A 26,393-nucleotide genomic window follows, 5' to 3' on the forward strand; every position below is an offset into this window, starting at 1 on the left:
TAGCATTTGGTATTATCATTGTATTTTTATTTTAGCTGTTCAGATGTGTAGTGATACATCTCATTGTGGTCTTAATTTGTCCCTCCAAATGGCTAGTGATGTTAAGTGTCTGGTAGGGCAAGTTCTCCATTCTTTGCTCATTTTCTTTTTTTCTCTTTTTTAAAGATTTTGTTTGTTTAGTTGGCAGAGTGAGAGAGCACAAGCACTGGAGAGAGAGGGAGAAGCGGACTCCCGCTGAGTGGGGAGTCCTATGCGGGGCTCCATCCCAGGACCCTGGGATCATAACCTGAGCTGAAGGCAGACACCTAACTATCTGAGCCACCTAGGTGCCCCTCTGCCCATTTTCACAGTTGGTTTAATTATTTGTGGATTTTTACTCTTTTCTATAAATATTTGGAGCTAGAATTTCTAAAACAACACAACTAGAATTTTAATCGAGGATACATTGAATATATAGATTTATTTTGGGGAGAATTGACATCTCTGTAATACTAAATCATCTGATTCAAGAACATTGAATGTTCTCCCATTTATGACTGAGCAGAATTTTGTTGTTGTTGTTGTTTAAAAAAAAATACTGTGCCTAGGGGCACCTGGGTGGCTCAGTGGGTTAAAGCCTTTGCCTTCTGCTCAGGTCATGATCCCAGGGTCCTGGGATTTATCCCGGCATGGGGCTCTCAGCTCAGCAGGGAGCCTGCTTCTCCCTCTCCCTCTGCCTGCCTCTCTGCCTACCTGTGATCTGTCAAATAAATAAATAAAATCTTCAAAAAAAAATACTGTGCCTAGATACTACTTTAAAGTAGATTATTGTAGGTAGAAGACAATGCTACTGATTTCCATACATAGATTATATCTTTGTTGTGTTCTACTAGAGAGAGATCAAAATGCATAATATAAATCTGGGAATAATTTTATTTTTTTTATTTTTATTTTTTATTTTTTTTATTTTTTTAAAGATTTTTTTTTATTTATTTATTTGACAGAGAGAGATCACAAGTAGGCAGAGAGGCAGGCAGAGACAGAGAGAGAGGAAGAAGCAGGCTCCCTGCAGAGCAGAGAGCCCGATGTGGGGCTCGATCCCAGGACCCTGAGATCATGACCTGAGCTGAAGGCAGAGGCTTAACCCACTGAGCCACCCAGGCGCCCCATGGGAATAATTTTAGTGTTTGTTAGTCCTGGAACTAGGTAGTGCCTTTATTCCTGATTTATCTGTTACATTTCTCTGTGACACTTGTCTGTTTTATGGGACAGATGATTAAAGTAATTGGTTAGTGAGGTTTGTAGGTTCTGTTCCCATTTTGTCCCTTTCATTGTTGCCCTTTATACAGAGTTCATAGTCTTAGCTATATGCAAGCCATTGATCATAGGCAGAACCAACTGAGAGTTTTTCTGTGGCCCAGTGGAATCCTGTCATCAATAAAAGGATACCTTATGTTCCTACTTATAGATACTATAACTATGATGTCAGCTTCGAATATGAACTCTATTCATGTGGTTCATCTGATTACTTAAGACAACTTTGCTGGTAGAAATTTTTGTTGGAAGGAGAAGCCCGGTATCATGACTGCATCACTTGGAAGGTCCTTGTCCAAGTAGAATTTTTATTTTTTTCTATTAACATATATACTATATTCATGAAATATTAAATGGTTTAAATAAAATTAGGCATCTTTTCCAAAATGTGTTGGTGATGTTTAATGAACATTTAGCCCCGCCGCCCCCCCCGTCGCTCATAGTTGCTTGAGTTAGTGGGAATCAGAAAATGATGGAACAGTAAAATATTAGGGCAGTGGTGAGTAGTTGAGGGCAGAGAAAATTTCTGAAGTGCCAAGGGTTATTTTCTAGGTTAGAATTGAAAATTACAGGAAATACATGGCTTTTTAAACCACTGTCTTCCATTCAGTTTGGCAACTGTAACTTATGACCTTTCAAACTCACTCAAGGTATTTTACTGGTTTTTTTTTTTTTTTTTTTTTTTAAGATTTTCTTTTATTTGTTAGAGAGAGAGATACAGAGCGCAAGCACAGGCAGACAGAGTGGCAGGCTAGAGGCAGAGGGAGAAGCAGGCTCCCTGCCAAGCAAGGAGCCCGATGTGGGACTCGATCCCAGGACGCTGGGATCATGACCTGAGCCGAAGGCAGCCGCTTAACCAACTGAGCCACCCAGGCGTCCCGTCTCTGATGGATTGGGAGGTGGAATGTGTGAGAAGAATCAAAGATGATTCTAGGATTTTGGCCTATGAAGCTGTAAAAATGGAATTGCTATTAACTAAGATGGTGAAGATTGGGGAGGAGCAAGTTTGGGGAAGAAGAGCAAGGACTCACTTTTGAACAGGTCAAGTTTGAGAAGCTAATTAGCTATCTGGAGGGACATACTGAGTAGGAAGCCGGATAGGTGGACATCGGAGTCAGAAGAGAGCCCCAAGCTGTAATTGGGAATTGTCAACATGGAGTTGGTATTTAAGCTTTTGAGGCTTGGTGAAATCCCTGAAGGAGGGAGAAAGGGAAGGAGTGATGCTAGAAAAGGAGTCCAAGGACTAAACTCTTGGTATGCCAGCATTTAAAGGTCAAAATGAGGAAAAATGGAGACTAAAGCTAGAGATGTATCAGGAAAGTGTGAAGACTTGGAGGGTGAGAGAAGAAGTGTTTCAAGGAAGAGGAAGTATGAACTATGCAAATGCTGCTGATGGGTCAGGAGAGATCGGGATTAGGACTTGACATCAGATTTAGTGTTGGAGAGGTCACTGGTGACTTGTCAAGGAGCAGTTTGGTGACAGGCACAACACTTTTCTGGAGTCTCTAAGAAGGGTAATGTTAAAAATGAGGGCATTCTGACTTGGAAAGAGGTTCCATATTCCCTTACCATTTGCAGCTAGTCAACGGAGGAGCTGGATTAGTCCCTCGTCAGTATGACTGTCAAATCTCTGACTTACCTGGCATACTGTCCTGATCCCCAGAATACTGGGAAAGTTCCACTTCCAGTTTGGAAGAGCTTATTTGTTTCTACCTGGGTAGTTTAATTTGTGAGGAATGAGAAACTTTGGTGCTTAATATAGCTTTGATGACGAAGTGAGAGAAGGGAAACATGTAGGAATAATTGGAGACGCAGATGAGATTAGAGGCGAGTGGGTCAAAGTTGGTTCTACCAAATGGGGCCTGTTTTACCTATAATGTAGGGGCTTGATAGGCATAGTTTGCTTTTAGTTTAATCAGTAACTCTTGAAACTGAGGCAGTTTGGTGATAGAGCATAAGTTGAATTCAGACATCCTGATTGCAGCTATAGAAATTTAGAACATGACTCATGTCTCAAAATCTATGAATCATTTAAAAAATTGTGATATATTTTTTGAACAGATAGCTCTACAGTTCTTCAAAACCTGACTCTCGTGCTTCAGGGATGTTTGGCAGTAAGAAATAAGTGTAGTCTTCTGTTGCCATCTGCTTGTTACACATGTCCTTTTGAAACAGAATATTGGAACTCTCTTAAAAAAGGAGTCCTTAAGTGTCATGTTCTTTGGGAATTGTTTTCTTGCCACTCAAATAATAAAGTATGATCTTGTCAAGCTAGTGACAAGCTTAGTGTTCAGAAGGTTGTGTCCCTCACAGCTCTTTAATCCGGAAACCTTTTGTTCTGAGTAAGCAGCTTGGTAGTCCTTCAGCACATGTTATGACCTGGCTCTCTCATTGCATTCCAGTAAACAGTCTTTATGACCTGGTTCATTTTTTTTCAAGTCTTCAATAAATTGGTAACAAAAATGCAGCACAATGAAAATTCATAATCTTAATGATTACTTCCTTCATCGCCTTGTATTGTGAATTTGACTTGAAGACACTCTTCTGACAAATGATGTAGGAATATTCTATGAGAATCTGAGCAAACCTTTACAGACTCTTCTTTCTTTCATTGTAACTGTGGCAAGCTAAGTTCAGCTACTTACTGTATAGTCCCTGTTACTCATGTTCCCCTGAGGAAGGTGGGTACTGTAGGCCTCCTCTTGGTCATGTGTGCCCGTTCTCCTGAGAGAGAATTTGAGTTTGTTATTTACAAATCTCAGGGGCCTGCCTGAGGGATCGGAAGTGCACGTACTGAAATGTTGTTGTGCCCCTTATGAAAATGCCTGCGTTCGTGGGATAGAAATACGTCTTTTGCATTTGAGAGTTTAAAAAGTAATGTCGAGAGATTAACATTGATCTCATTCTAGATTTTTCACATATTATTCTGTTTTATAGCTTTTAGAAATCATGTGAGATGTCAGTGTCACGTGGGATATTGCAGAATAGGGTGGTCTTGTCAGAGTATCACTCCATAGCTTATTGATGGCTTTCTTTTTTTTAAGATTTTATTTATTTGACAGAGAGATCACAAGTAGGCAGAGCAGCAGGCAGAGAGAGAAGGGGAGGCAGGCTCCCCGCCGAGGAGAGAGCCCGATGTGGGGCTCAATCCCAGAACCCTGAGATCATGACCTGAGCTGAAGGCAGAGGCTTAACCCACTGAGCCACCCAGGCACCCTGGTTATTGATAGCTTTAAAGGAGGGGGGAAAAAAAACAGTCCAGTGGAAATATCTGGTAGTCAGCATCTTAACCAAATGGTGTGGGACAATGTGATGTTATATGCCTCCTGTGGTGATGTAGTGTGAAGTGTGTAGCATCACTTACTAAGTATTCTTGTCAGAGATGTTTTACTTGAGCCTAATGATGATTTTAGATCTAAATTCCGGTTTACAGGAAAATAGGGAATAGAAAAACAAGGTAAATGACATAAAAAAAAGATCACACAAATCTAAAATGTGTAACATTTTGTAAGCAATTGATTTTGTTTTGTTTTTTATTTTTTATTTTTTTTTTTAAGATTTTATTTATTTATTTGAGAGAGAGACAGTGAGAGAGAACATGAGCGAGGAGGTCAGAGGGAGAAGCAGACTCCCCATGGAGCTGGGAGCCCGATGTGGGACTCGATCCCGGGACTCCAGGATCATGACCTGAGCTGAAGGCAGTCGTCCAACCAACTGAGCCACCCAGGCGCCCTGTTTTGTTTTTTAGAGTTAATGTAAAGTAAGGAAATTGGGAGTGTTCTAGAACTAACAATGCATATAACTTGAATATTTACTGGTTTAAAAAAAGCTACAAAAGACATTTTTAGACAGTTGAAGTAATTTGTGGACTGGACAGTTAGGTGCTATTAAAGAATTATTATGGTGTTGATAATGACTGAGCCACCCAGGTGTCCCTCTTCTGTGTCTTTCTGGGCCTTCATATATCTAGGCAGAAGAAAGCTGAAAAAATAGGAAGAGGATAATTGCAAGAAAACTGAAACAGAAACCAAAGGGAGAGGGTTGGGGATTGGCAATTGTTCAGTCATGTCAAACTAGCAGCCTTACTAATGTCAAAGCATTCTCTTTTCTCAGGTCTCTCCAAGGCCTTGCTTCTCTCTCTTAGTACTGGAGAGAGAGTGTCCCTGGAGTGTCCTGTTAGAGAAATCAGTGATCTCTTCGTGTATTGGGAGATCTTGAGATCCTTGGATCTTGTTTGAGGATCGAAACTCAATTACATGAGGACTTTTGTAGCAAGGATGGAAACAGTGAGTCAAAGATCACAGGTTTCAAAGTGTTGATTGTGATTAGAATGTCAGAGAGAACTGGATTTACAACCAGAGGCCAGGGACAAAGGGTATTTCGGACAAAAATGGCATGTGAACACGTTTGAAGGATGACGGCTAATTTAGTAGAAATTAAAATGGTTGACAGGAGGATAATTAAGGGAGTAAGATTCTTGAAAGAGTCCAGAAGGAGTCAGATTTAGCAAAAAAAAAAAAAAAAAAAAGATCTCTTGCTTGGCACAACAGTGAGAGCTAAGTAAAATGCTAGTTATTGTTATTCTCTGTTTACTCATTCAGGAGATACATACTGACCACTTGTGGAAGTCAGTTACTATTCTAGGTGCTGGTGAGCCGCTGCAAATCCTGCGGAATGCAGTTTACTTGATTATGATTAAATAACAAAGGTGGTAGGTTTACATAGGTGATCTGGTTTTACCCTTGAGGAACACAGACTGTAATGGAACATCAAATTTTTAAACAAATAACTACACACAAGGCTAAGTGTTAAGTACCTGTATATAGAATATGTAGTGAAAACATGTTTGCAGAAATAGTGGGGTTTGGGACAGAGCACTCACAGCAGAGAACTAGCATTTGAAAGATTATAGGCTGCAGATAAATTCTTGTTAAACGTTTTTTGGAAACTCCATGTGTGCACATATGCATCTTTAAAACAAAACCTGGTGAATCAAATAAAATCATTGTATCTGTTTATTTATTAAACTACATTTTGGAGTACAGTGAAGTATCCAAAGGTGGGAGGAAAACCATAAAACTGATGATTTATCTACAAAATTAGTATTAGTTTAGATGCACGTCTGGATGTATACAGATTCACATCTATCCTTTTTTGGAGCCCACCATGGGAGTATATTTTACACACTGCACTCTACTTTTTCTCCCACTATATATTTTGGAGATTATTTCATATCTCACATTGCAGTGTTCCATGGTAAGTTCTGTCATAATTTGATTGATGGACATTAAAGTTTTTTTCAATATACCCTTTAAAAATTAGAGAAAATTTTAGATTCATACAAATAGAATAATGTGATGAACCCTCTTGTGCTAAAAAGAGCTTTGGCACTTATTTTTGCAGCCTGGGTTCTCTGGTGAGCAGACTTGGAGATGGAGATTGGCACTAATAAACCTTTATTAGGGAGGGCTCTTGATATCAGTACCCTGGGAGGGGTGCCTGGGTGGCTGAGTTGGTTAAGCTTCCAACTCTTGATTTCGATTCAGGTCATGGTCTCAGGCTAAGTGCTCAGTGGGGAGTCTGCTTGAGATTTCCGCCTCCCCTAACTGAACCCTGCCCCCAGCTCACACTTGTGCGTGTGCTCTCTCTCTCTCTTTCTCTCTCAAAAAAAAGGCCAACCAAAATGCCCACCAAAACATGGAGGAGGGGTTTGTGCAGGTGGTGGGGAAGCACAGGAAGCAGGTTCTGCCAAAGAGAGAAGTTGAGTTGTGATGAGTCTCAGTGGAATCTCAGTTGAGCTGGAGGGTGAGAGGAATTCTGAAGATAAAATGACCCTTTAGGGCTATCTTGATTTGAGGGGGCCTGGTTTTTATGTCCTTGAGCTGATTAGTCGCTGGATATGGGCTATCCTATAGGAAGGGATGAGAGCTTGGGCAAAGGATCTTCCTTTGGCTAAGGCAGTCTTAGTGTGGGCAGACAACCCAGGGCTCTCAGCAGCTGGGTTTTAAGTCCTTAACTGCCAAAGGAGGTCTGGATGCAGACCATCCCTCACACTCATAGTCCTGTTTCACCTTTATCCCTTTCAACATCTCCTCCGCCCCATTTCTCCCTCTCTCCCCCATATGCTGCTGAGCTGAGACACATTATTTTATCCATGAATACTAGAGTTCTACTTACCTTTGAGTAATGTGATTTAGAAAAACACATTCATTAACCAGGTTGACTGGACAATGACATTTTCTGGCATATGGAAGTTTGCAGTAAATGAAGATAATACAGAGTAGTGAAGAGTAGGGACTCCTGGCTGGCTAAGAAGATAGAGCATGCAACTCTTGATCTCAGGGTTGAGCTCAAGCCTCACGTTGGGCATAGAACCTACTTTAAAAAAAAAAAAATAGTGGAGAGTATTTATTGCATTAGGAATCCGGAGATCTGTTTGTGAGATCTGTTTGCCATATGATTTTGAGAGAATTGCCGATGGACCTAAATACCCACCAAAATAAAAATTGTTAGATGGTGTATGGGCTATAATCTTTCCATTTTTAAATTAGGAAGCCAGTTTATTTATTTATTTTTTTTGTCATCTATAAAAGCCTTTCTTTTAAAAAAGCTTAAATGTCAAAAACAAACAAAGCCATGGGACATAGACCCATTTTCATCAACTTAAAGTGACTTGATTTACTGAGGCAGGCAAAGGGTGATTGCATTTTTGCTGCTCCTGTAGAACACTTTCTGTTGAGTTCTCTGCTCCCATTTAATGCAGATATTTTCTGAGTTGTAATTTCTCAGATACGAGATGATGCGTCTCTTCCACTTTTGCCTCATTTATGTTATCACTTCCCTTCCTTCCCTCATGCTTCCTCCCTCTTTCCATCTCCATTGACTGTTAGAAAGTAACAGTCACATGTCTTTGTCTACAGCCTCTGGCCTTACATATCGCATCAAACCCCATGATTTACTATTTTTCTTTATTGTCTTATATTTTCTTTTCCTTTCAAAACTTGTAATTTTAGCTAAGTTTCTTATCTCTGTGCACTCAGGCTAGTTGTAGTAGCATTGTATTTGTTTCCCTGTCTAGTGTTTTCCTCCATGTTAATCTGAAATTTATACTATGTTGCTGAGTTTTAGCATGTCGCTTCTCTATTTAGAGAACTACTTATAGGTCGCTAAGTCTCTTTAGTCTGATCCTGCTCAAGACTAATGTGAAACCCTGTAATATCTTCTCCCTTCTCAAAACCTATAGTTAGTAAATTCTGGTTAGGTGTAGAATAATTTGTTGCATGTATTAGAATCCGATGTCTTGATGACTTTACTGGGCATCTGTATCATAATAATAGTCCTTTATGTAGAGGACTTTTAGTATTTCAAAATGCTTTTTCTTTTCTCTTGTCCTCATAGTGCCCTTTTGTAGAACCTATATCAAAATCTATGTTGCATCTTTATCAACTTGGTGCTCTGAACACCAGATCCTATCTATTGTATCTCTAAACAGCTCTCCTCTTCATCTTATTATTGCTGGTCTCACCACTACTACCTTGCATCATTTATTAAAGACCTTCTTTATGCAGACATTATGCCAAGCATTATGTGGTGAATACACAGGTGTGGTTCTTGATCTTAGGGAACATGAGCATAAAGAGTAGCAGGGGAGAGTAGTAGTCGTTTGTTCATTAAACACAAAAATGCAGAAATAAGTAATGGAGATTGGGATAAATTTCAGTATCATCATTTCTTACCAGCAGTAGTGCAGTGGCCCCACTGGTCTTCAAACCCAGAGTTTTATCTCTATCCATGGTATTGCAGCTAGAGTGATCTTTCTGAAAAGCAAATTCAGATTCAAAACACTTGACCTGTTTCCTATTGCTGTCAGGTTAAACTCCACATTCCTTCACATGGCTGATCAAATCCTTTATGATTTGGTGCAAATCGACCTATTGTTTCTTGTCTCATCATTTGGCCTTTGTGCTCTGAATGCCAACTCTACTATTTTCTCTGTTGAGAAAGAATTGAGCTCTCTTACCTATGGGATTTAGAACATGTGATTCCCTAAGCTTCTTCCTGGGTTAATTCCTACTCATTCTCACCATTATTTCTTCCAAGAGTCCTTCCTGGAGCAATTAGAGTGTAGGTTAGGATATCTATCTTTTGTGTCTTCATAGGTCTTGAGATTTCTCCTATATCACACTCTGTGGTCATTGTTTGCTTGTATGTGTATAAGCCCCATTGGATAGTTGAATTGTGTCCATTTTATCTATTGCTGTAATGGCCATGCTATAGGCACAAAATGAAAACTTAGGAAGTGCTGCTTTCAAATGTATACTAATTATTGTTATTAGGAGACTGATTTTAGTTTGAAAGCTGTTAAGTATCACGTAGGAGTTTGTAGCATTACTTGTAATAAAGTCATGCAGAAGTGGATTGCCATATTTGCAGATAATAGAATTGTGTCTGAAAAGCATATATAGTAGTTCTTTTATGTTATAGCAGAAAGTCGTTGAAAGATCATAACCTTATTAAAAATCCAACTTTATAAAATATGAAATGGCAGTGCTGGAAGAAACCAGTGGCTGTGGAAGCAGAATCTGAAGATGTAGCAAAACCTGTCTTTTTAAAAAATTATTTACTGACCATCCTCCATGTGCTAGGTATTTCACTAGTTGCATTACATGTACGGTTTCTCTCAATCATTAGGACAGCTTTCTTTCTTTCTTATTTATTTATTAACATATACGTATTATTAGTCCTAGGGGTACAGGTCTATGAATTGCCGGGTTTACACACTTCATAGCACCCACCATAGCACATACCCTCCCCACAGTAGGACAGCTTTCTTGAAAGAGGGTATAATTGGGGCACCTAGGTGACTCAGTCGTTAGTAAAGGTGAAGCCCCGCATCGGGCTCTCTGTTCTGCGGGAAGCCTGCTTCTCCCTCTCCCACTCCCTCTGCTTGTGTTCGTTTTTTCACTGTGTCTCTCTCTGTGAAATAAATAAATAAAATCTTAAAAAAAAAAAAAAAGAGGGTATTATTGTCCATCTTTTACACATGGGGAAGCTGAGACCCAGAGGGGTAACTTTTTCAAGATTCCACAGAAAAGCCAGGATTTGAATACAGTTCTGATTGTTAAGTTCGTTTGGTTATGATTATTTTTATTGTTGTTGACTGAAGTACAGTTATATTTCTATACAGAATGAGAAATAGAGGAGATTCATTGAAATAGAGAAATACATGAAATTAAAGCAACCACCTGAGATGATTTAGAGGTAGACATTGAGATCCTTGCTCTTTGATTTTTTTGACTTCAAAAGGATTCAAAATTAATTTTATAAATAAGTCTTAGGGAGAAGCTTTAGAATTGGTATGATCAAAGACTGCATGATTAGTGGCATAGTGAGTGGTAGCATCCAGGACTCCTGATACTTGACTGTGAAGCTTGATCTGTTAATTTTATTTAATAACCAATCTCAATTTAATTTTAAGCATGATTTTGTTACAAACATGAATGAAAATTGAGCATTTCTAGTATTCTTCTGCTTCTAGAGGCATCTAGTCTTAGCCCCTGTCTGTCTATAATTTGAAAGCTAACATTTTTCTTTGATCTATTAGTGGCAAAATATGAATATATTGTACACAATATTTTAGGGAGTTAGATAATTTTCTTCAGAGTTTCTGTTAAAGTTATATCATTAATATGACATATCATATTAATAATTTGTTTAATCACTTTTGCTTTGGGCCTTTTCCATGAAAATAGGAATTTTTAAAAATCTCAATCGTATTCCAGGACTTGTTTCATTCCCATTTAATATAAAACTTTTTTGGAACATGTTTAACTCCCTTCATACGCTAGGTGATAGTGTTGTAAACAAGGAATGGATTATTAGCTAATTAATAGAGCAGTTGAATGATGATGGTTGGAAAACTGCATACTCTGTATTTAAATTCCTCTTAACTCCCCGTGTGGTGCCCATTTAGAGTGTCTTGGCTTATCTGTTACTCAGTTTGAAGAAATTCAAACTTAAGTTCCTGTGTCCTGCCCAATTATAGGGTTAGGTCCTGGCTAATTTGCCCATTTGTTGTTTTAATCAGTTACTTAGACTCAGTTACCAGGTGGAAGCCTCAGTCAGTTCTTCTTGGAGGTATTTGACTGTGATAGTGTAGTATCGTAAGCCAGGGTATCCTTTATTTCGTGTCATTTCATTAGTGCCTTTGGTGGCTTTTCTAAAATCACACCTTACGACCCAGCAATCGCACTACTGGGTATTTACCCGAAAGATACAAATGTAGTGATCCAAAGGGACACATGCACCCAAATGTTTATAGCAGCAATGTCCACAATAACCAAAGTGTGGAAGAAACTTAGATATCCATCAGCAGATGAATGGATAAAGAAGATGTGGTATATATATACAATGGAATACTATGCAGCCATCAGAAAATGAAATCTTGCCATTTGCAATGATGTGGATGGAACTAGAGGGCATTATGCTGAGCGAAATAAGTAAATCAGAAAAAGACAATTATATGATCTCTCTGATACGGGGAATTTGAGAGGCATGGTGGGGGGGCAGTTGGGGAAAGGGAGGGAAAAATGAAACAAGACGGGACTGGGGAAGGAGACAAACCATAAGAGACTCTTAATCTCAGTAAACAAACTGAGGGTTACTGGGGTGGAGGGGAGGGATAGGGCGGTTGGGTTATGGACATTGGGGAGGGTATGTGCTGTGGTAAGTGCTGTGAATCGTGTAAGATTGATGATTCACAGACCAGTACCCCTGAAACAAATACATTATATGTTAAAAAAAAAAATGTTTTGAAGCATTTGTATTTTTGATGGACTGAGATTCTAATTTTTTTCCTGTATATATTTCCTTGTATTAAGAGTGTTCACACATACAGTGCTCATATAATGAACTAAAGATACCTTATCCTGTTCCTTTGATTTCTTCTCGGTTCTTTTATCTAAGCTATATATTCACATGGTATATAGGGTCAGATAGATCTAGAAGACTTTATTACACCAAAAAGCATGAGAGAAAAAAAAATATGTTGAAAACCCAAAGGTTGGGGGGGTAAAAACAAACGAACAAACAAAAACCCAAATGTCTATAGCCTAGTGATTGAGGATTATGTGAAATTTTAGGTAATTCACAGGCCATCCATTGGTTTGGTTGTAAGTGACAAGTACCATGGAAGGAAAGACTCTCTGTCTCAGTGTAAGGTAATGAATGAGTCTCTAAAATGACCCAGGTTATTAAATAAATACCAGTGACTAAATTATAGAAAGCATCTTATAGATCATGTTTCTTTATTTTTTCTAAAGATTTATTTATTTATTAAGATTTTAATCATTTACTTGACAGACAGAGATCACAAGTAGGCAGAGAGGCAGTTAGAGAGAGAGGAAGGGAAACAGTCTCCCCACAGAGCAGAGAGCCCCATGCGGGGCTTGATCCCAGGACCCTGGGAACATAACCTGAATTGTAGGCAGAGGCTTTAGCCCACTGAACCACCCAGGTGCCCCAAGATTTATTTATTTATTAGAGAGGGAGCATGCACTGTGTGTCTGAGAGTGAGGAGAAGGGCAGAGAGGGAGAATCTTCAAGCAAACTTCCCACTGAGTAAGAGCCTGTTGCGGGGCTGGATCCCATGACCTATGAGATCATGACCTGAGCTAACACCAGGAGTCAGGTGCTCAATTAACTGAGCCACCCAGGTGCCCCAAGATCATTTCTTTATAATGATAGTTTCTTCAGTACATGTTCCAAGAAATTCCCGTTAATTATTACACCATAACCAGATTTCTAGGTTTTAAGGAATTAATACTCATTGTACTGTATCTAGTCAAAATAAGTACTAAAAATAATATGTCTTTTCTTTGATTCAGAAATTCAAGTTAGAATCTCATAGTCTCTCAGATTTTCATGAATAGAATTGTTTATTCTGTATGCTAAAGGGAATTGTAAGCTCTTAAGAAAGGTTAGTAGTATCTATGTTCCAAGAATAATTTGTTTCAATGGAGAACATGTTACTGTACCTTTTTTTTTTAAGATTTTATTTATTTATTTGACAGAGAGAAATCACAAGTAGTCGGAGAGGCAGGCAGAGAGAGAGGGAAGCAGGCTCCCGCTGAGCAGAGAGCCCGATGCGGGACTCGATCCCAGGACCCTGAGATCATGACCCGAGCCGAAGGCAGCGGCTTAACCCACTGAGCCACCCAGGCGCCCCCATGTTACTGTACCTTAAAAAAGCTTGTCAAAATTAAAAGTGTTCATACATTAGGTACATGTTCATTTTAGTGTATATGACATTAATTTTATTTATATATAAATATGTATTTAATACACATACCTCTTAGTGTTTCTTCCTTGTCGCTGGTGAGTAGATGTTTGTACTTTAAGGAGAAAATAAATTTTTTTTGTTCTTTCTTCCATGTAATTCACTTTTTTAAATTTTTATTTAAATACCAGTTAGTTAACATACAGTGTGATTAGTTCTAAGTGTACAGTGTAGTGATTCATCATGTCCATACATTAGCTGGTAGTCATCACAAGTATACTCCTTAATTCCCATCAGCTATTTTCCCCATCTTCCCACCCATCCCCTCTGTCTAGTAACCGTCAGTTTGTTCTCTATTAAACTTTTTATTTTCTAGAAGAAAAGTGTTACTCTCTCAAAAAAGTGATAGGAAGAATTCAGAACCTTCCAGGAGAGAGCTGCAAAATTATTTGATTTCTATTTGATTTTCTTGTTTGGTTAACCGTGTTGGACCAGGTTATTTTCATTTATATTGAGAAATAAGAGCGGTGAAATCTTATCAAGAAGCTGCACGTACTACGTTGACCATACATTCCTTTAAGAAGTAAGATTCCATTATTTATTTTTTAAAAGATTTTATTTATTTGAGTGAGAGAGAGAGCAAGAGAGCAGGAATGGGGGTGGGGTGGGGGGGGGAGATGACTCCCCACTGAGCAGGGAGCCCAACTCGGGGCTCTATCCCAGGACTCTGAGATCATGACCTGAGCTGAAGGCAGACGCTTAACCAGCTGAGCCACCCAGGTGCCCCCAGTAAGATTGCTTTTAGAATATACTTTTGCACTAGTAATATTTCACTGAAACTGGAAGAATCAGTGCTCCCCAGATTGATACATGAATTTGATGCAGCTCTAGGCATAATCATGACTCATCAGGCTTTTCTGCAGACATTTACAAGCTGATCTTTCAATTTGTGTGGAAGTTAAGAGGACCTAGAATATCCAAAGGAATCTTGAAAGTAAGAACTAGCACACTTCAGTGCTGAAAGGAAATATTGATGTGTTCTTTGGATGTGGAAATTTCTTTAATTCTCTTATAAATTCAGCAGGACTAGCTTTTATATATTGGACTTGTATAAAATTGAAGTATACATACATTTTACAGTGACCTACCTAAACCATCTTAAGTTTGTCTTTCACATGTTAATCAGCTCATGATGAATTTTAACTATCTTCTGCTGGTGTGTGAAGGGGCTTGGCTACAGGATGATGCTTGTATTTGTTTCCTTGTCCTCTTCTTCCCTCCAACAAAGCCACCTCTTACTTGTAGGGTCTTAACATCTTTCCTTGATGGAGTTGTCTTTCTTCTTACCACATATGTTTGCCATGGATTTTATTTTTACATATTTGGGGGTGTAGTATATCTGTGCAGTGAGAAAGATCATAATATTTATGTATAAGAAAACTTAAAAATGGGGCACCTGGGTGGCTCGTTGGGTTAAAGCCTCTGCCTTCGGCTCAGGTCATGATCCCAGGGTCCTGGGATCGAGTCCCGCATCGGACTCTCTGCTCGGTGGGGAGCCTGCTTCCTCCTCTCTCTCTGCCTGCCTTTCTGCCTGCTTGTGATCTCTGTCTGTCAAATAAATGAATAAAATCTTAAAAAAAAAAAAGAAAACTTAAAAATTGTGGTCTTAAACTAATAGAGCTTATTTTTCCTATATAACAAAAAGTCTAGCGTAGGGTAAGGAAGTATTGTAAAGCCTGAGCGTTCTTATTTTTTGAACTAGCCCAGCATCATTAAGGATGTCTCCATGTCTGGCAAGAGAGAGCAGATCCAGTGTCAAAATGTCCTTGACGGGTCTTCTCTGCCTCCAACTTTTGAACGTTTCCCCCAAGCCCATTTCTCCACACTCTGCCCCCAACTTTGACTTAATAACCTCGTATCCAGGAGGTTTTAATATCCGAGACCCAGGAGCACAAATCCACTTCTCCACATGAGTCTTACAGGTAGGACTTTGTCTCTGGCCCCGCCCCACTGGCCCAGCCATGATCTGAAACTGTATGCACCTGGTTTTTCTCAATACCATCTTCCGGTTGACCACTAAGCCCTTTTGATTATTATTTACTTAGAAGTTGTTTCTGTTTATTCTGCATTTGATTGGAACCACCCTAATCCCAGTAGTAAGACATCCATAGCAGCTACTGATTCTGAGTCCCACTACAGTTTTATGTTTCATTTCAAGTATCCTTTATGATTATTTACCTTCTAAATATTTCACTTAACAGGTACTTTCTAGGGGCATCTGGGTGGTTCAGTCAGTTAAGCGTCTGCCTTCGGCTCAGGTCATGATCTCAGGGTCCTGGGATGGAGCCCTGCATCAGGGTACCTGCTCAGTGGGGAGCCTTCTTCTCCCACTGACACTCCCAGTGCTTGGGCTCTCTTGCTCTCTCTGTCAAATCTAAAGCAAAACAAAAAAAACCAAACCCCCCAAAACAGGTACTTTATGTTTAGATCTTTTATTTTTTTTTAAGATTTTATTTATTTATTTTTAAAGAATTTATTTATTTGTTTGACAGATAGAGATCACAAGCAGGCAGAGAGGCAGGCAGAGAGAGAGGAGGAAGCAGGCTCTCTGCTGAGCAGAGACCCCCTCCCTGATGTGGGGCTTGATCCCAGGACCCTGTGATCATGACCTGAGCTGAAGGCAGAGGCTTTAACCCACTGAGCCACCCAGGCGCCCCAAGATTTTATTTATTTATTTGACAGAAGGATCACAAGTAGGCAGAGGCAGGCAGAGAGCTGATTAGAGAGCCTGATGGGGGGCTTGATTCCAGGACCCTGAGTTCATGATCTCAGCCAAAGGCAGAGGCTTAACCCACTGAACCACCCAGGCACCTCTATTTAGATCTTTTAGTATACCAGCTGAGAAATAACACTGGGCATAATTTAAGGACCTTTGACAAGGGTATGTTTTACACACACACACACACACACACACACACACACACACACACACACACATATATATGGGTTAGGACAGGTTAGTTTTTACTGTCTAATTTCCACTGGAATATAGCAGTGAATTTTGGAATCTGGTTCCCGCTGCCCCTGTCCCCAATGTAAGACAGAAGATAGTAACTCCTTACCTTTGTTAGAATTTCTTACTTTTTCCTCAGATACTCAGTTAACTAGCTGATGTAGTATCTCCTGGGAAAGACATAGTGAAATTCTTATTTTTTATTTCCTGAGGGGTAATTGCTTTTTGGATAATTAATTAGTTTTAGGTTATGTTCTTCTTTTTTGTTTTCAAAGATTTTATTATTTGAGAGAGAGAGAGAACACGCACACACGCACGTGGGCCTGGAGGCAGGCAGAGGGAGAGGGAGAAACAAACTCCCTGCCGAGCAGGGAGCCTGACGTGGGGCTCCATCTCAGGGTCCCAGGATCGTGACCTGAGCCAAAGGCAGATGCTTAGCTGACTGACCACCCAGACGCCCCAGGTTATATTCTTTAAAAGGATATATTCCTGTTGTGGGTTGAGTTATGCTCCCCTAAAATTCCTTTGTCGAAATTCTAACTTCCAGTACCTCAGAATGTGACCTCATTTGGACATAAGTAGGATTTTAATGGAGGTCATCAAGCTAAAATGAGGTTATCAAGATGGGTCCTAATCCAGTATAACCGATGTCCTTATTAAAGGGGGGGGGAAATTTGGAGACAGATGTGCAGAGACAGATGTGCCCACAGGGAGAATGCCATACGAGCATGGAGATGGCCTTCTACAAGCAAGGAGAAGGGCCTGGAGTAGATCCTTCCCTTCACAGTGAACCTGCCTACATCTGATTTCAGATTTGAAGCCTCAAGAACTGTGAGACAATACATTCTGTTGTTAAAGCTCTTCAGTTTGTGGTGGTGTCAACCTTAGGAAACTAATCCAGTTCTGTATGAAAATCCTTCATTGCCCTTAATGAGAATTCCTCTCAGATTCTTGTTGACTTGTTGACTGGGGGGATGTGGGGTATTTGTTTTTTTTCCTAAATCTTTATAATTATTTTAGTTCTGGAAAGTTTGAGTTAGAGATTGATATGTTTTCTAATGATATATTATATGCCTTTGTCATATTATGGATGATTACTTTCACTTGTTTTAGGGGCTATGAAATGCATTATTCTTCTAGGTTTCCTTGAGTTGCCTATTCACTCAAATACCAGAATGCTCTTTCCTTTTGCATCAGAGCAGGCCCATCTCCCCATAGCACACATATTCCTTAGTCCTGAATCCCTATATTGGATTTTCTTTAAGCAAAACAATATGCACTGAATATGACTCCTCAAATATAGAGAAATGGTGTTCTTTCCAGATCCTACCATATTGTCTTCAGTGCTGTGAGCTTTTTTTTTTTTAAAGATTTTATTTATTTGACAGAGGTCACAAGTAGGCAGAGAGGCAGGCAGAGAGAGGGGAAAGGAAGCAGGCTCCCTGTTTCACAGAGAGTCCGATGCAGGGCTCGATCCCAAGACCCTGGGATCACGACCTGAGCCGAAAGCGGAGGCCTTAACCCATTGAGCCACCCAGGCGCCCCTGTGAGCTTATTTAATTGAGATAAATCTTTGGGTGATATTGGGTGATATAATTTAATACTGAATGTTTTCAACATGGAAAAATGAACTTCTTCCAGATTCCCTTTTTGAGAAAGTCATTGTTGGATATGTTTTTCAGCCAGGAAACATGCTGTACCTGTTTTATTAAAATTGGTTCAGTGCTCTGTTTCATTTTCTGTTATCAAATAGAAATACGCAAAAAAAAAAAAGAAATGGAAATAATTGTATTGTGGTAGCCTATGAAATGGTGGACATGATATATATATATAAGGTTATATTAATAGGAAGTGAACTTGAAATTTTTTCCTTAAGTACATCCCTTTTACTAGTAGCAAAAAGTGAAGTTTTGGGGCATGTAAAATGATGAAAGTCATGTATTCTAATAAAAAATAAAAGATTTAAGTAATATAGATTTTTAGAGTTTTTACTTGCCTCATTTTCTTTCCAGTGAGTTTTTTTTTTCCCCACACTAATACCTCCAATTCTAGTAGAACACCTCAGCATTTATTCTCCTCTCCCACCCCCCCCAATATTTTTAACCTTCCTCTCTGGCAGTATTCTTCAGGGATTTTTCTTATAAAAGGTAACAGAAAATGGCGTGGTAGAGAGAGAGTGTAAGTGCATGAGGAAGGAAAGGGCAGAGGGAGAGGGAGAGAGAGAAGCTTAAGCAGGTTCCATGGCTGAGCCCAATGCAGGGCTTAATCCCAGGACCCTGAGATCATGACCTGAGCTGAAATTAAGAGTGGATGCTTTATGAAAAAGAGCTCCACATCACTCAGCATCAGGGAAATACAAATCAAAACCACAATGAGATACCACATCACACCAGTCAGATTGGCTAAAATTAACAAGTCAGGAAATGACAGGTGCTGGCGAGGATGCGGAGAAAGGGGAACCCTCTTACACTGTTCATGGGAATGCAAGCTAGTGCAGCAACTCTGGAAAACAGCATGGAGGTTCCTCAAAAAGTTGAAAATAGAACTGCCCTATGACCCAGCAATTGCACTACTGGGTATTTACCCTAAAGATACAAATGTAGTGATCTGAAGGGGCACGTGCATCCTAATATTTATAGCAGCAATGTCCACAATAGCCCAACTATGGAAAGAACCTAGATGTCCATCAACAGATGAATGGATAAAGAAGATGTGGTATGTATGTATGTATGTGTGTGTATATACATATATACACATATACACACACAATGGAATACTGTGCAGCCATCAAAAGAAATGAAATCTTTACATTTGCCATGACGTGGATGGAACTAGAGGGTATTATGCTGAGCAAAATAAATCAATCAGAGAAAGACAATTATCATATGATCTCCTTGATAAGAGGAATTTGAGAGACAACGTTGGGGGTTTGGGGGGTAGGGAAGGAAAAAATGAAACAAGATGGGATTGGGAAGAAGATAAACCATAGCAGACTCTTAATCTCACAAAACAAACTGAGGGTTGCCAGGCGGAGGGGCTAGGGAGAGGGTGGTGGGGTTATGGATATTGGGGAGGGTATGTGCTATGATGAGTGCTGTGAAGTGTGTAAGCCTGAAAAGTCACAGACCTGTACTCCTGGGGCTAATAATACATTATATGTCAATAAAATAAATAAATAAATAAATAAATAAATAAATATTTAAAAAAAAACAAAAGCCTGGGATGCTTAACTGTCCGAGCTGCTCGGGCACCTCACCCAGTGACTATTCTTTAATAGCAACTTTAGTTTTAGTTTTTCTTATTTATTTATTTATTTATTTATTTATTTTTATTTATTTATTTATTTTTTAAGGATTTTATTTATTTGACAGAGAGGGATACAGCAAGAGAGGGAACACAGCAGAGGAGTGGGAGAGGGAGAAGCAGGCTTCCCACTGAGCAGGGAGCCTGATGTGGGACTCGATCCCAGGACCCTGGGATCATGACCTGAGCTGAAGGCAGACACTTAACGACTGAGCCACCCAGGCGCCAGGTAGTAGTTTAAAGAAGTCTTGTTGGAAGCAGCTAACAATAAGATCATGGCTATCAAACTAGTTTTCTTCACAGAAAATGGTTATTCCTTTAAGTATTTCTGAAAATTTCATGGGACCGTCTTAGCATTCTAAAGTGTCTATGATTATACATACATCATTTGTTGTCACTTAAAAGTTTGGGGCAGAAAAAATCACTACAGTGACCATTTCTGATTGACCATTTGTCAAGCCCTATAGGTGACCCCCTAGTGTCTCATAGGAGCTGGCAGTCTTTTGTGGAGCCCTATTTGATTATTCCATTCTTCATTTCTCTCTAACTTCCCTGAACTAGTATTTAGTTTTTAGCCATACAGTTTATAACACTTAAATCTGGTTGTTTTACCAACTAGATCTTGATTTTGTCATAGGAAGAGTAATTCCTTGTATTTGTGCTCTCCTGTACTCCCATATACACTTAAAGAGAAATCCTTTTCCCTGAAGTTTCAAAATTTACAGTAAAAGACATTGATGATCTTGAGACATAATAGGTTTGTAGTAAATAGAGTTGATTGAGTTTTCCACTGAACATCCTCTTTTTATTGTTTAGCACACTGTAAAACAGCACTGAGTTTTTCTTGGACATTGGCATCTATTACTGTTTTGGAGACCTAACAAATTTCTAGACCTTATATGTCACTGGTAGCATAGCAGAGTGAATAAGATCTTAGGTTTCGAAGTCAGGCCTCCTGGCTTTTGATTTGGGCTCCATTACTTTGCTTTTCACCTTCTGACTCTTTCAGACTCAGTGTCTCTATCTGTGAAAAAGGCATGACCATAGTACTTGCTACATGATTTATTGTAAAATCTTAACTAAGATTTTAATTAGATTATATATATATATAAAATGAAATTTTATGTATTTTCATATAGGTGTATCATATATATATATCATATATATTCAGGAGAATTTTTGGCACTTAGGATGCTCAACTTGGATTCATAATGCAAATGTAAGTTTTAGAAGGAATTATTGTAATATTTGACGTTATTCTTTTTCCAGGTTTGAAAACACAATGGCAGGAAACAGCCTTGTCCTACCCATCGTTCTTTGGGGTCGCAAAGCACCAACACATTGCATCTCAGCAGTACTTTTAACAGACGACGGGACCACAATTGTAACTGGATGCCATGACGGACAAATATGTCTCTGGGATCTTTCGATAGAATTAGAAGTGAGTATTTGAAATGCCTATTGTATGTTTTAGACACAAGGAGCTTCTTAAGAGAAAACAATAGTCCCAGAGTAATACTTGCCCTCGTAATATATTTTCTGTGAAATATGTTTTGATTCAAATTGCTTTTATGCAGGTTGATAATTTGTATTATTCATCAGAATTGACTTCTGCTGGTTTTTGGTTATTTTCAGTTGTTATATTTACCCTAAGTGGCTTAATATGTTATATTTAAAACTTTTCAAAAGGTGTTTATCCAAATACTGAAGCAAGCTTCCAAAAAAGAATTAAAAAATAGTTTTGTACATTTATACCTTCTAAAATCAATGTCTCGAAGAGAGCAAAACTTTTTATAAAGCATAAATTTAGTTGTATATATGGCCATTCTTTCCTACTGTGGAGTGCCCAGGGTGTTGTGCTCCTAGGCCTTCACAGTGGACAGACTAGGGAAGTAGGAGTTGGGAATAGACACACGCACACACACACTTCAATTCTAGTTATAATAAATAAATAGACTAACATCTTCAATTCTAGTTATAACACCTCAGGATTTATTCTCCTTTCCCCCCATATTTTTAATTTCCCTCTCTGGCAATTTTCCCCAGGGTAAAGGGTAACAGAGAAAATGGGGTGGTGGCCAGCACGGAATATAGGGCAGGCAGGTTGATCTTTTAAGTAATATTTCTTGTTTTTGTTACAGCCTTATTGAGATAAAATTCATATACTGTATAATTCACTCATTTAAAGAAATTGTGTCATACACACACACACATGCACGCGCATGCACGCGCACACATCTAGAAATAATATTCAACCATAAAAGAGAATGAAATCCTACCATTTGGGATGTGGATAGACCTCAGAGGGCATCATGCTAAGTGATATAAGTCAGACAGAGAAAGACAAATACTGTATGATCTCTCTTATATGTGAAATCTGAAAAAAAATATATATATAAATATTTAAAATGAAGCTCATAGTGAACAGATTGGTAGTTGCCAGAGGTAAGAGTGGGGGTGGGAAAAATGGGTGAATTATTTTTGTTTTTTGTTTCTTTAGTTTAAATAAATTGAATTAAAAAAATAAAGTGTAGGGGCGCCTGGGTGGCTCAGTTGGTTAAAGCCTCTGCCTTTGGCTCAGGTCATGATCCCGGGGTCCTGGGATGGAGCACCACATTTGGCTCTCTGCTCGGCAGGGAGTCTGCTTCCACCTCTCTCTCTGCCTGCCTCTCTGCCTACTTGTGATCTCTGCCTCTCAAATAAATAAATAAAATCTTAAAAAAAAAAAAATAAATTGTACATTACCAGAGTTGATTTTACAACATTTTCATTACCTCAGAAACATACCCTGTAATCTTTAGATATCATTCCCTCCCAAGGCAACCACCAATCTGTTTTCTATCTCTTTTTAGAATGTGCAATATATGTAAGGATGTTAATTTGATATGATAAATATCCCATATCCCAAATATAACTCCTCTGTAGGTTTACCTGTTCTGGGCATTTCATATACATGTAATGATATGTGGGTTTTTGTGACTGGCTTTTTTCACTTACTATAGTATTTTCAAAGTTCATCTGTATCGTAGCGTGTGTCAATGTTTCATTTTTTTAAAATGACCAAATTATATTCCATTGCACGAGTATACTAAATTTATCAGTTAATGGGCATTTGGATTGTTGCATTTTGGCCTTACAGAATAATGCTGCTGTGCATATTTGTTTATGAGTTTTCGTGTGGGCATACGTGTTTGTTGCTCTTAGTTATACATGTTGCCATAGAACAGCTAGAGCTGGAAAAATTCACACACTTGAATGACATGTAAAGCCTAGGTATACATGTTGAAAAGTAGCTGAGAAGTGTCATGAAATGTGATTCACCTTCAGGATTGATAGCGAACTAAATATGAATCATCAGTGTAGTCGTGAAGAGAAAAAAACCACACACATTTTACTGGAATGATTACAAGCAGTAAGACTCACTTATGAGAGCTTAGAAACAATTCTTTCACGAATTTTGCTGCATAGATTTTACTAGAGTGTTATATTTATTTAAATTCAAGTAAGAGGGGAAAAAAGTGGGGGGTGTGAGGAGTGTTGGGGGGCAGGAGTGGGGCTAAGAGAGAAGTAGATCTTTTGAAAGATATTAAGGGAATTGGATTATTTATCCAGGGTAAAAGAAAGCTAAATAAAAGTTGGGCTTGGCTCTTGACTTTAATATATGTGTTCATTCAGAGCAATTTGTTAAAGCCATCTTTTTCTTTCTTTAAATTCTAGAAAACTTCTGTATAATGAATTGAATACATTTCTGTTCATTAAAGAAACATGTTGATTTATGAAAATATGAAACCTTTCTATTTTTAGTTGACTTTGTACTTAACGAAGATAGAGTTGAAAATATAGTTTCAGGGGCATCTGGGTGGCTTATTGGGTTAAAGCTTCTGCTTTCAGCTTACGTCGTGATCCCAGGGTTCTGGGATCGGACCCCGCATTGGCTCTCTGCCGGCAGGGAACCTGCTTCCACCTCTCTCTCTCTACCTGCCTCTGCCTACTTGTGATCTCTGTCAAGTAAATAAATAAAATCTTTAAAAAGAAAAGAAAAGAAAATACAGTTTCACTTATACAGTTCTTTTGTTATTCTTGTTTTTTTTTTTCTTTCATCTGAAAATGGGTGGCAAAGCCATATATTCTGGTTTTATTTTACAAATGTTCATTGTCAGTATTTATTTATTTACTTTAAAAATTTTATTTATTTATTTGACGAGATCACAAGTAGGCAGAGAGGCAGGCAGAGAGAGAGAGAAAGGGGAAGCAGGCTCCCTGCCGAGCAGAGAGCCTGATGTGTGGCTCCATCCCAGGACCCTGGGATCATGACCTGAACTGAAGGCAGAGGCTTTAACCCACTGAGCCACCCAGGCGCCCCCATTGTCAGTATTTAGAGATAACATTGTTTTTTGGTATTTTGAAGGTTTTTTTTTTAAAGATTTTATTTATTTGACAGAGAGAGAGATCACAAGTAGGGAGAGAGAGAGAAAGGGAAGCAGGCTCTCTGCTTCACTCTTGGTTCCAGTAGTATTTTTCTAGATTTTTCTAGATTTCTATAAGGGTCAACTGCATTTTATTCTTTTTGATTTTATTTTAAATGTGATCACTTTCTCAATTTCTCTTTTAGGTATTTTGTTGTTAGTGTATAGAAATGCAACTGATTTTTGTATGCTTATTCTGTATCCTGCAACTTTACTCAATTTGTTGATTAGTTCTAGCAGTGTTTTGGTGGAGTCCTTAAGATATATAGGATCATGTCATCTGCAAACAGAGAAAATTTTACTTCTTTTTTTCTGATTTGGATGCCTTTTATTTATTTTGGCAATATTTATTAGGCAATTATTGCCTCATTGCTCTGGCTTAGACTTCCAGTACTATGTTGAGTAGCAGTAGCAAGAGTGAATATTCTTGTCTTACTCCTGATCTTAGAAGAAAGGCTTTCAGCTTTTCACTGTTGAGTATGTTGTTAGCTGTGAGCTGGCATATATTGCCTTTATAAAGTTGAGGTATATTCCTTCTACATTCATTTTGTTCAGAGTTTTTAATTATGAAAGGATACTGAATTTTGTCAGAAATTTTATTGTCTGTATTACGATGATCATGGGATGTTTATACTTCATTTAACATTTTTTATTTTTCTAGATTATGGTGGAATTAAAATCTAGTTCTAGTACTTGGTATGGCTGAAAGTGGACTTTCTTAACAAAGCCATGTACATTTGAAATAAAACTTTTGGTTAAGTTGATTTTCTTGGGAGAAATTAAATAATTGACCAAGAGCATAGTTTTTAGTGGAAGACTGCTGAATCTCTATATGGAGGTGGGGTAGGATGTATGAGAAAATTTTGGCTGCATGGGAAATTTTCTAGGCCCATTCTAACTAAAAACAATGGTTGATTCTTAGGTAATTAAAATAGAAATTTAGTCTTTGAGGAAAAAAAGGCATATTATATAACTAAGCAAAAAAAGATTTGAAATTTTCTCTTAATTGTAGTTGTATGAAAGATGACTAGAATGAATTTTATTTGGAAAATCTCTTCAGTTGTTATATACCAGAACAGTATCCGTACTCTTCCTGTGGAATATTTAATTTTGAACAGTTTAGCTTTACTAATAAATTAGGATAAATTGTTTATAAAATGGTCACCAGGATGGGTACAAAGGGACTTTGTTATATTCTATTCTTTTAATTGGGTATTGAGTATGTGGCTATTTAATGTATTCTTTATGTCTTACACACATATATTATAAATGTTATTTGCATGTATTAAATATTTAATTGAAAAATATATCCTGAAATCACCTAAGGCCCTGAAGTAACCTGCAATAATAACATGTCACTTGGAACAAAGTGGATAAATTTGGGGGCTGATGGCCAGTATTTTAGAATAGTGAGTATTAAGCCATTTTTTCTTTTTTTTCTTTTTTCTTTTTTAAAGATTTTATTTATTTATTTGACAGAGAGAAAGCACAAGTAGATGGAGAGGCAGGCAGAGAGAGAGAGAGAGGGAAGCAGGCTCCCTGCCGAGCAGAGAGCTCGATGCGGGACTCGATCCCAAGACCCCGAGATCATGACCTGAGCCGAAGGCAGCGGCTTAACGACTGAGCCACCCAGGTGCCCAAGCCATTTTTTCTGTAAGAAACTGTGTCACTAAATCATTGCTCTGTGAAGGTCATTCTTCATTCCTGGTAGTTAATGTTGCTACCAGCATTTGGGAGAGTGCCCATCCTCTATTTTTTTTTTTGAGTTTTGAGTGTGTTAATCTAGAGACTCTAAATATGTTTTCAGGTCAATGAGCATATTATTTAAAAAATGAGTGGGGTTCAATTATTTTATTACTGATTCACATTCTTAATCTGATTCTTTAGTACACTGTAGCTTAGTGCTTAAGACTGCCCTTGTTTGACCTCCAGCTCGGTCACTCCCTGTATGTGTTGAGCAAACAGTGTTATCTTTTGGTGCTCCAATTCTGACTTCAGAACTTACCTGGTAGGATGATTATGAGCATTAAATAGGTGAGTT

At 38.5% G+C, this 26,393-nt stretch overlaps 1 protein-coding gene across 1 annotated transcript in view; it reads left to right on the top strand.

Moving 5' to 3' along the window:
* Nucleotides 1–26,393, top strand: part of WDR7 (WD repeat domain 7) — a 362,705-nt gene that overhangs the window by 4,346 nt on the left and 331,966 nt on the right. The window contains exon 2 of the mRNA XM_059409727.1: nt 21,156–21,327. Within this exon, the coding sequence (XP_059265710.1) occupies nt 21,169–21,327 (159 nt within the window). The 5' untranslated portion in view covers nt 21,156–21,168. The remainder of the gene's footprint in view (nt 1–21,155; nt 21,328–26,393) is intronic.

The sequence above is a fragment of the Mustela nigripes genome, chromosome 8 (assembly GCF_022355385.1).
Source record: "Mustela nigripes isolate SB6536 chromosome 8, MUSNIG.SB6536, whole genome shotgun sequence".
Taxonomy (NCBI): Eukaryota; Metazoa; Chordata; class Mammalia; order Carnivora; family Mustelidae; genus Mustela; species Mustela nigripes.